This window comes from Palaemon carinicauda, chromosome 20 (assembly GCF_036898095.1).
Source record: "Palaemon carinicauda isolate YSFRI2023 chromosome 20, ASM3689809v2, whole genome shotgun sequence".
In the NCBI taxonomy this organism is placed as follows: Eukaryota; Metazoa; Arthropoda; class Malacostraca; order Decapoda; family Palaemonidae; genus Palaemon; species Palaemon carinicauda.
The window spans coordinates 114,717,497-114,729,433 of NC_090744.1; the positions used below are offsets into that span (position 1 = coordinate 114,717,497).

At 34.2% G+C, this 11,937-nt stretch overlaps 1 protein-coding gene across 1 annotated transcript in view; it reads right to left on the minus strand.

Moving 5' to 3' along the window:
• Positions 1–6,031: 6,031 nt before the first annotated feature.
• LOC137659624 (integrin beta pat-3-like) overlaps positions 6,032–11,937 on the minus strand; it is a 47,282-nt gene continuing 41,376 nt past the window's right edge. Inside the window, exons 10-11 of the mRNA XM_068394469.1 lie at positions 9,207–9,313; positions 6,032–6,338 (exon numbers count right to left, since the gene is read on the minus strand). Of these exons, the coding sequence (XP_068250570.1) occupies positions 6,300–6,338; positions 9,207–9,313 (146 nt within the window). The 3' untranslated portion in view covers positions 6,032–6,299. The remainder of the gene's footprint in view (positions 6,339–9,206; positions 9,314–11,937) is intronic.

Sequence of the window (11,937 nt, forward strand, 5' to 3'; positions counted from 1 at the left end):
GTTTTTAATCAGAATACTATCTGGTTAATTTTTCATGTTGAATTTTTGGTTAATTTCGATGCAGAAACAAAATAGAAAAAGTAAAGGAAATATAAAGTTTTGGTTAAAATTTTGATGTAGAAAAAAATAGAAAAAGTAGAGAAATATCAATTTTTGGTCAAAATTTCTATGCAGAAAAAAAAAGAAAAATTAAAGAATAAATAAATTTTTAGTCAATATTTCGATGCAGAAAATAGAAAAAGCAAAGAAAAGTTAAAGTTTTGGTTAAAATTCCGATTCAGAAAAAAAATAGAAAATTAAAAAGATAAATTTTTGGTTGAAATTTCGATTCAGAAAAAAATAGAATAATTAAAGAAAACAATTTTTGGTCTAAATTTCGATGCAGAAAAAATAGAAAAAGTAAAGAAAGGGTCAGTTTTTAGTCAAAATTTCGATGCAGAAAAAAATAGAAAAAGTAAAGAAAAGGTAAATTTTTGGTCAAAGTTTCGATGCAGAAAAAAATAGAAAAAGTAAAGTAAATATAGATTTTTGGTCAAAATTTCGATGCAGAAAAAATAGAAAAGGTAAAGAAAACAATTTTTGTCAAAATTTCGATTCTGAAAAAATAGAAAAAGTAAAGAAAAGGTAAATTTTTGGTCAAAATTTCGATGCAGAAAAAAATAGAAAAAGTAAGAAAAAGTTTAATAGTATATAAATTGATTAATGAAATATATAATGTTTTCAATATTACAGATAATCATAATAATTGCCACTCAATTTCGAGTATTGCTGTTATAAAGACCTTAATAAGTATTGAGAAACTTAACAGAGCAAAAAATCTATTTTTGGGTGAGATAACCATGTCGTCCTGATGGAAGGTTCCTACTATAGTCCATTTCTTTTAGCGAGGCAGATTTGCACCAACTCGCAGCGGTGCCCTTTTAGCTCGGAAAAGTTTCCTGATCGTTGATTGGTTAGAATGATCTTGTCCAACCAATCAGCGATCAGGAAACTTTTCTGAGCTTAAAGGGTACCGTTGCGAGTCGGTGCAAATCTTCCTCGCTAAAAGAAATGGACTATAGTAGGAACCTTCCATCAGGACGACATGGTTTGAGCCCTAAAAAACAAAGAAACAGGAGATCTCTTCAAGAAATGAGCCCTAAAAACAAAGAAACAGAAGATCTCTTAAAGAAATGAGCCCTAAAAACAAAGAAACAGAAGACCTCTTAAAGAAATGAGCCCTAAAAACAAAGAAACAGAAGATCTCTTAAAGAAATGAGCCCTAAAAACAAAGAAACAGAAGATCTCTTCAAGAAATGAGCCCTAAAAAACAAAGAAACAGAAGATCTCTTAAAATGAGCCCTAAAAACAAAGAAACAGAAGATCTCTTCAAGAAATGAGCCCTAAAAAACAAAGAAACAGAAGATCTCTTAAAGAAATGAGCCCTAAAAACAAAGAAACAGAAGATCTCTTAAAGAAATGAGCCCTAAAAACAAAGAAACAGAAGACCTCTTAAAGAAATGAGCCCTAAAAACAAAGAAACAGAAGACCTCTTAAAGAAATGAGCCCTAAAAACAAAGAAACAGAAGACCTCTTAAAGAAATGAGCCCTAAAAACAAAGAAACAGAAGACCTCTTAAAGAAATGAGCCCTAAAAACAAAGAAACAGAAGATCTCTTAAAGAAATGAGCCCTAAAAACAAAGAAACAGAAGATCTCTTAAAGAAATGAGCCCAAAAAAACAAAGAAACAGAAGATCTCTTAAAGAAATGAGCCCAAAAAACAAAGAAACAGAAGATCTCTTAAAGAAATGAGCCCTAAAAAACAAAGAAACAGAAGACCTCTTAAAGAAATGAGCCCTAAAAACAAAGAAACAGAAAATCTCTTCAAGAAATGAGCCCTAAAAACAAAGAAACAGAAGACCTCTTAAAGAAATGAGCCCTAAAAACAAAGAAACACAAGATCTCTTCAAGAAATGAGCCCTAAAAACAAAGAAACACAAGATCTCTTCAAGAAATGAGCCCAAAGAAACAGAAGATCTCTTAAAGAAATGAGCCCTAAAAACAAAGAAACAGAAGATCTCTTAAAGAAATGAGCCCTAAAAAAACAAAGAAACACAAGATCTCTTCAAGAATTGTATGCCACAGATGAGTGAAATCATAATTATTATTTCCATATATCTCAGGACAAAATTTGAAACACAATAGGCCTAGTGATAGTTTTATTTTTAATTTAGATAACTCGTTGACTATCATAGCCCTTTCTCCCCCAAAGGACGTACCGGTACGTTCTTGCAAAACACTGTTAATTACATGTTTTTATATATTTTTGATAATTTTTTGAGAAACTTCAGGCATTTTCCAAAAGAATGAGACCAACCTGACCTCTCTATGACAAAAATTAAGGCTGTTAGAGCAATTTGAAAAAAAAAATATATATAGCAAAATGTGCTCGAAATTTAACCTGATGGGATAGCATATATTGCTGGGCAAACTAGGTTAGTGAATTATGTAAACATGTTAAATATTAAGAACTTTAACCTATTTTTTAACCATGGTTAGTTATTTTTACATGAGGCAATTATTATTTTTGTAGATGTTTAAATGGAAGGTTTTGGAAATGTATGTAGACTTATTTTTACATTATTATTACTCAGTTTTGTAGATGTTTAAATGGAAGGTTTTAAAATGTATGTAGACTTATTTTTACATTATTATTACTCAGGATTTTTTTTAATTAGGTTGTGCGAGTTATTGTGAAATTCCTTTTTCGTAAATATGCAAATTGCTTTAAGAGTTTTATTACTGCCTTCATAGACATAATGTAATTACTTATTTTGATTGGTTGATATTTATTATTATTATTATTATTATTATTATTATTATTATTATTATTATTATTTGGAGAGAGAGGAGAGTTAATGTTGTAATATAGGAAAACTGTGAATTATTATTATTATTATTGTTATTATTATTATTATTATTATTATTATTATTATTATTATCACTTGCTAAGCTACAAAACTAGTTGGAAAAGCAGGATGCTATAAGCCCAGGGGCTCCACCAAGGAAAATAGCCCAGGGGCTCCAACAAGGAAAATAGCCCAGTGAGGAAAGGAAACAAGGAAAATAAAATATTTTAAGAATAGTGACATTAGAATAAATATTCCTTATATAAACTATAAAATATAAAAAAAAGAGGAAGAGAAACAAGATAGAATAGCATGCCCAACTGTACCCTCAAGCAAGAGAACTCTAACCCAAGACAGTGGAATACCATGGTACAGAGGCTATGGCACTACCCAAGACTAGAGAGCAATGGTTTGGTTTTCAATGTTATTGGGCAAAAGGAAATATTTGTCAAAGAAAATTTAAGAAAACGGTAAGAAAATATTTAATAAGAAAATGCTATGTAAGATGTAAGGAAAATTAAATTAAATGATAATAGTTTGCAGTTCTCAAAACAACGAAGCCGTCTCATTTGGACAGAGTTCGAAGGTCCACACTAGACCACCTATTCCCCCCATATCAGCGTGTAATTCAAACTAACAGATGACGCAAGAAATTTGTAGTTTATATCCTTTCCTTTTACTCACTTTGCTATTTTTCCCTTTTGGAGACCTTGGGCTTATAGCATCCTGCTTTTTTAAACTAGGGTTGTAGTTTAGCTAATAATAATAATAATAATAATAATAATGTTTTGATAAGTTATAACATTTCAATTGCAGAATCTATCCAGTGACTCATTCCAAATAGTGTTGCCATCAAATGGTCATTATTTTTCTACCCATATTTTTCTATCCATAAGATCTGTTTGGGCGGAGTGCCACCAGTGCACCTCACGACATGCACAGTAGGCATTCCTCCAAGCTGTACCTATTTTGTATCCTGTGTGCGTGTGTATGTGTGTAACAAAATCTAAATATTCTTTGGTGTCACTCGATATTCATTTTATTTATCAATTTTATATATTTAATATCTTTTTTTTAGTTTCACTGATGGTAAATGGAAAAAGAAACCCACAATAGCAATAAAGATATAGTTATATTTATATATTTTTATGCTAAATAATGATAAGGTATCGACTGAATATTTATAAACTAAATGAATAGATTTATCACATCAAATTTCATCTTCTGAAAGATGATATCTACGTAACTACGGAATTTTCGATATGAATAGGCCTATAATGTATATAGACCTTCAGCAGGCTTATATTACATGCATATGGACCTTAAATAGGCCTACATGCGTATATATCTTGAATAGGCCTACATGCGTATAGACCTTGAATAGGCCTGCATGTATATAACCTTGAATAGGCCTACATGTATGTAGACCTTGAATAGGCCTGCATGTATATAGACCTTGAACCCGCCTACACTGCATGTATATAGACTTTAAATAGGCCTGCATGCGTATAGACCTTGAATAGGCCTGTATGTATATAAACCTTGATTAGGCCTACATGTATATAGACTTTGAATAGTCCTAAATGTATATAGACCACGAACAGGCCTACACTACATGTAGGCTACGTATACCTTGAACAGGTCTACATGTCTATAGACCTTGAATAGGCGTAAGTGTGTGTAGACCTTGCATAGGCCTGCATGTATATAGACCTTGAATAGGCCTACATGTATGTAGACCTTGAATGGGCCTACACATATATAGACCTTGAACAGGCCTTTATGTATATAGACCTATAATTGGCCTACATATATGTAGACCTTGAATAGGCCTACATCTACATAGACCTTGAGTAGGGCTATATGTATATAGACATTGAATAGGCCTATATGTATATAGACCTTGAATAGGCCTACTTTGTATTTAGACATTGAATAGGCCTGCCTGTATATAGACCTTGAATAGGCCTACAGGTATGTAGACCATGAATAGGCTTGCATGTATATAGACCTTGAATAGCCCTACGTTTATTAAGACCTTGAATAGGCTTGCATGTAAATAGACTTTGAATAGGCCTACATGTATTTAGACCTTAAATAGACCTGCATGTCTATAGATCTTGAATAGCCCTGTATATAGACCTTGAATAGGCCTGCATATATATAGACCCTGAAAAGGCCTACGTCTATATAGACCTTGAATAGGCTTACTTGGATATAGAGCTTGAATACCCCTACATGTATTTAGACCTTGAATAGGCCTGCATGTGAGTAGACCTTGAATAGGCCTCCATGTATATAGACCTTGAGTAGGCTTATATGTATTTAGACTTTGAATAGGCCTGCATGTAAACAACCCTTAAATAGGCCTACATGTATATAGACCTTGAGTAGGCTTCCTTGGATATAGACTTTGAATAGGCCTACGTGTATTTAGACCTTGAGTAGGCCTACGTGTATATGGACCTTGAATAGGCCTACGTGTATTTAGACCTTGAGTAGGCCTACGTGTATATAGACCTTGAATAGGACTACTTGGATATAGACCTTGAATAGGCTTACATGTATTTATACCTTGAGTAGGCATACTTGGATATAGTCCCTGAGTAGGCCTACGTGTGTATAGACCTTGAATAGGCCTACATGTATATAGACCTTGAGTAGGCCTACGTGTATATGGACCTTGAATAGGCTTACTTGGATATAGACCTTGAATAGGCTTACATGTATTTATACCTTGAGTAGGCTTACTTGGATATAGTCCCTGAGTAGGCCTACGTGTGTATAGACCTTGAATAGGCCTACATGTATATAGACCTTGAATAGGCCTACATGTTTATAGACCTTGAATAGGCCTACATGTTTATAGACCTTGAATAGGCCTACATGTTTATAGACCTTGAATAGGCCTTTATACATTTTTCGAAGCAATGTTTCTGATGACTGTGTGAACTCTAAAACCTCTCTTGTAACTCAACAATTATTTTAAACTTATATTTTTTTTAACTGAATATTCAATAAATATGACAAAGAGCAAGAAAATAAAAATGGAAAACTCCATGACTAAAATTCAGGATATTTAAAGAACAAAATGTCTTAAAATAAGAATAAATGCTGGCATGAATAATATAACATTCAAAAACTATGTTTAAACTAAATGATTTATTTATTTTTATAAAGTTTCGCTGATAAATCCTTATTTAATTTTAAATCTCGAAGGTATAATGTTTAGGCGATTAATAAATACCGATATGGAATTAGTTAGAAAACATATATGTTTAAAATGAATAAAATGACAGGAATTTAAAATGGAAAGTTAAACAGATTGCGATATGTAATAGATGATTAAAATGTCTTCTTCTAAGTCCTACGTGGTCTAGTTTAGGTCTGGGCTAGACATTAGGTCTGAGTCTACACAGGTCCACGGTCTAGATCATGCGCCGGACATGCCTGAAAAGAAAAAAAAATAAAGAAAAAATCGTTAATCATAAGACACAGGTGTTACAAATGCCAGTGGTAAAAACAAGTGTTTGCTCTTACGCCATTTATAAAAAAACAAGTGTTTCACAACTTTAATGGCTTCGATAGATTAAAGGGATTCGTTTGTTTAAAGGCTGCTCATGAATGGCAGAAGGAATGGACAGTGACATTGCCCTATCAAGCAGGACAATGCTCTAGAGACTGACCATATACGTATGATCAGAACCCAAGTCCCTTTCTCCATCCTAGCTAGGACCAAGGAGGGTCAGGCAATGGCTGCTGATGACTCTACAGCTAGACCTATAAGCACTTTCAACAACCCCATCCTTAGCTCACAAGGATGGTGAGGTTGCAAACACTAAAGTAACGAGTTTGAGCGGGACTCGAACCCCAGTCTGGCGAAAACCAGGCAGGGACGTTATCAAGTAGGCCATCAAAACCTGTGTAGAGCCCAAGCCCCTTTCTCCACCCTAGCTAGGACCAAGGAGGGTCAGGCAATGGCTGCTGATGACTCAACAGTTAGACCTATAAGCTCCCTCAAACCCGCCATCCTTTGCTGACAAAGATGGTGAGGTTGCAAACACTAAAGTAACGAGTTTGAGCGAGACTCGAACCCCAGTCTGGCGATCACGAGCCCAAGCCCCTTTCTCCACCCTAGCTAGGACCAAGGAGGGTCAGGCAATGGCTGCTGATGACTCAACAGTTAGACCTATAAGCTCCCTCAAACCCGCCATCCTTTGCTGACAAAGATGGTGAGGTTGCAAACACTAAAGTAACGAGTTTGAGCGAGACTCGAACCCCAGTCTGGCGATCACGAGCCCAAGCCCCTTTCTCCACCCTAGCTAGGACCAAGGAGGGTCAGGCAATGGCTGCTGATGACTCAACAGTTAGACCTATAAGCTCCCTCAAACCCGCCATCCTTTGCTGACAAAGATGGTGAGGTTGCAAACACTAAAGTAACGAGTTTGAGCGGGACTCGAACCCCAGTCTGGCGATCACGAGCCCAAGCCCCTTTCTCCACCCTAGCTAGGACCAAGGAGGGTCAGGCAATGGCTGCTGATGACTGAACAGTTAGACCTATAAGCTCCCTCAAACCCGCCATCCTTTGCTGACAAAGATGGTGAGGTTGCAAACACTAAAGTAACGAGTTTGAGCGAGACTCGAACCCCAGTCTGGCGATCACGAGCCCAAGCCCCTTTCTCCACCCTAGCTAGGACCAAGGAGGGTCAGGCAATGGCTGCTGATGACTGAACAGTTAGACCTATAAGCTCCCTCAAACCCGCCATCCTTTGCTGACAAAGATGGTGAGGTTGCAAACACTAAAGTAACGAGTTTGAGCGAGACTCGAACCCCAGTCTGGCGATCACGAGCCCAAGCCCCTTTCTCCACCCTAGCTAGGACCAAGGAGGGTCAGGCAATGGCTGCTGATGACTGAACAGTTAGACCTATAAGCTCCCTCAAACCCGCCATCCTTTGCTGACAAAGATGGTGAGGTTGCAAACACTAAAGTAACGAGTTTGAGCGGGACTCGAACCCCAGTCTGGCGATCACCAGTCAGGGACGTTATCAAATAGGCCATCATGTGTAGGTCTATGCCTATATATAGTAACTGGAAAGCCAAAATTTACATTTAATTATTAAGCATATTAGTACCATAATTGTCACACATGATTAGACTAGGCCTACTCTTCCATTATAGAAATATACTTTGTGAGAATATACTTTTTTTATCTAGGCATAAAAAGCAAAGGTTGCATTAATCTCTGACTGTGACATCCACAAAGTTTTTTAATAATTTTTGTCATTCAACATTATTGATTTTACCTAAATTTACCAAACGTCGATACATAAGTACTTCGGAGACATCAATTTTGCCATACAAAATTGATAGAAATTGAATATAACGGTTTATTTTTTCATATAGGCATAAAAAGCAAAGCTTGCATTAACCTCGGTCTGTGACATCCACAAAGGTTTTTAATAGTTTTTGTCATTCAACATTATTGATTTTACCTAAATTTACCAAATACTTATACATTTACTTAGGGGACATCAATTTTGTCATATAAAATTGATAGAAATTTAATATAAGGGTTTATAAATGTAGCTAAAGACCTGAATACACTAATGAATTGAATTTAAATACACTAAGAGCTACGTTACCTGAATAAATGTAAAAATCAAACAACTTATTGAACATAAATTTAACAAATGATTTCTGCAACAAAATGGTTAAATTGAAATAAACATTTCTTGTGAACAAAAGCGTTTAAAATTTCTTCGATACTAGACCTAGTTCATAAAAGTTCGAGAAACCAGTTTCTTTCTGCGGTGGCCGATGTGGTAACGTCCCTGATTGGTGAACGCCAGACTGGGATTCGATCCCGCTCAAACTCGGTAGTTACTTTGGTCGCTGCAATCTCAACATCCTTGTGAGCTAAGGATGAGGGATTTGGGGGAGCCTATAGGTCTATCTGCCGAGTTATCAGAGGCCATTCCCTGGCCCTCCTTGGTCCTAGCTTGGTTGGAGAGCCGGCTTGGGCACTAATCATATTTATATATATATATATATATATATATATATATATATATATATATATATATATGTATATATATATATATATATATATATATATATATATATATATATATATACATACATACATATATATATATATATATATATATATATATATATATATATATATGTGTGTTTGTGGTCAGTCTCTGTGGCATTGTCCTGCTCGATATAGTAATGTCACTGTCCCTTGCCTCTGCCATTCATGAGCGGATTTTAAACCTTTAATAAAAACAAAGCAAACGTGAAAATATCCTTACCATATCCCTGGGAACCAACACTGTATAGGCATCCGCTGTTTGGGGGATGTAGGAGAACTGAAGTAGACATCCTGAGTTCACCATGACGCACGTGGTCATCGAGGGCTCTGTGAAAAGGATACAGGGATAAGAATGTCTAATAAAGGATCAAGGTCTAGTAAAGGATAAACATGATTAATTATTATTTTCCCTGTCGACATGGGTAAAGACATAGGCCTACACATCGCATTGGCAGACATGAAAAGGATACAGGGATAAGAATGTCTAATAAAGGATCAAGGTCTTGTAGAGGATAAACATGATTAATTATTATTTTCCCTGTCGACATGGTTAAAGACATAGGCCTACACATCGCATTGGCAGACATGAAAAGGATAAAGGGATAAGAATGACAAATAAAGGATCAAGGTCTTGTAAAGGATAAACATGATTAATTATTATTTTCCCCGTCGACATGGTTAAAGACATAGGCCTACACATCGCATTGGCAGACATTAATACATGAGAGAAGGATAAAGGGATAAGAATTTCTAATAAAGGATCAAGGTCTTGTAAAGGATAAACATGATTAATTATTATTTTCCCCGTCGACATGGTTAAAGACATAGGCCTACCCTTCGCAAAATCTTCGATTTTGGCAGACATTAATACATGAGAAATAACGGATGATTGACCTGTGAAAACAAATGAATCACACACGGATAAGTTAGTAAAATTTGATTGATTTTTAAATGATTTTATTGTTGCAATTGAACGCTTGGGAACGGATAATCCTATTTGATATCCTACGCAGGATCCGGAGAACTAATCCTTTCTAATTTTTACATTGCTTTGAAAAAATATATAATATTCTTTGTTAAATCACAAATAAGTGTTGCTTAATAAAAATCAGTTGGAAACCACCCTTAAAATGCTGAGAAATTTATATAATAATAAGAAATACTTCGGCACTACTTTACTTCGCGGAAGATTACTTTTCGCTGATGAGTCCTGCGGTAATTTGTAAGGCGCAGTGATACAAAGTTTACCAAGGATACGGAGAACTAATGCTTTGTAAGTTTAAAATTGCTTTGAAAAATATATAATATATTGTTAAATCATAAAAAAAAAGTGTTGCTTAATAAAAATCAGTTGGAAACCACCCTTAAAATGCTGATAATATTGTAAAATATTAAGAAATACTTCGGCACTACTTTACTTCGCGGAAGATTACTTTTCGAGAATAAGTGCTGCGGAAAACTATAAGGCGCAGTGATACAATGTTTACCAAGGATACGGAGAACTAATGCTTTGTAAGTTTAAAATTGCTTTGAAAAATATGTAATATATTGTTAAATCATAAAAAAAGTGTTGCTTAATAAAAATCCGTTGGAGACCACCTCTAAAACGCTGATAATTTTGTAAAATAATAAGAAATACTTCGGCACTACTTTACTTCGCGTAAGATTACTTTTCGCCGATGAGTCCTGCGGAAAACTATAAGGCGCAGTGATACATAGTTTATCAATGGCGCAGTGATACATAGTTTATCAATGGCGCAGTGATACATAGTTTATCAATGGCATCAAAACAACTTCTCAATTTCTCCCCAAAAGCTGTGAATATATGAGATTTAGATTTCCATATTGTGTCATTATAGTTAATAAGTATTCTGCAATGCTATATATGAATAGTAAAACCATTGTAAGAGATAATATATAAAAATATCAATGAATTATATAACACAGACTCAAAATCAATGTACGTGTTACAGGTCATATAGGAATTATTATGGTTTATAGCTATATATGTCTTGTTTTCATTATTTACAAACCACCTAAACTTTCTTACGCCCTATAAATACTAAATGATATAATAAATACATATATATTACAGAAAATACATCATACACAAGCTTGAAAACTGCTTTAATATACTTTAATTCAGGTTTCCACATTCCATAGGCCTAACTGTTTGGTTTTGGTAAATCTAAGAGGTTAGATTATTTAATCTAGTAAATTGTAATATCAAAATAATATTACCGAATAGGCTATAATATATAACAAAGCCTAGATATAAAATAATAGTCTATAAGTTTAAATGAGTCTAGAAATTAAAGAGGTTAGATTATTTAATCTAGTAAATTGTTATATCAAAATAATATTATCGAATAGGCTATAATATATAACAAAGCCTAGATATAAAATAATAGTCTATAAGTTTAAATGAGTCTAGAGATTAACCTCAATCTAAAACTAACATATTTAAGAATAATAATCAAAGTTACTGAATAGGCTATAATATATAACAAAGCCTAGATATAAAATAATAGTCTATAAGTTTAAATGAGTCTAGAGATTAACCTCAATCTACAACTATCATATTTAAAAATAATAATCAAAGTATATTAATGTTCTGAAGTTTTTTTCAATATGTAAGCTTCCATAGTTCACTGTAGGTCTAGGGCAGAGTTACCAGCTTTTTTTAAAATGAGAAAAGGCCAGCTTATAATCAACCACAGCTTTAAAAGGCCAACTCATTATTAGAAAAAGGCCAAAAATATAGTATTGAAACCCCGCCTTTTTGCATGATATTACTTAAGGCCAATTAATTTTTTAAAAAGGCCTAATTTGACTTTTTTGGTCTTTAAAAAGGCCAATATGGCAACTCTAAATAATGAATAAAGGCAAGATTCAAAAGATGATATTGAGAAATACAATTGTATTTCTTGCTTTCATTACTCTCTCTCTCT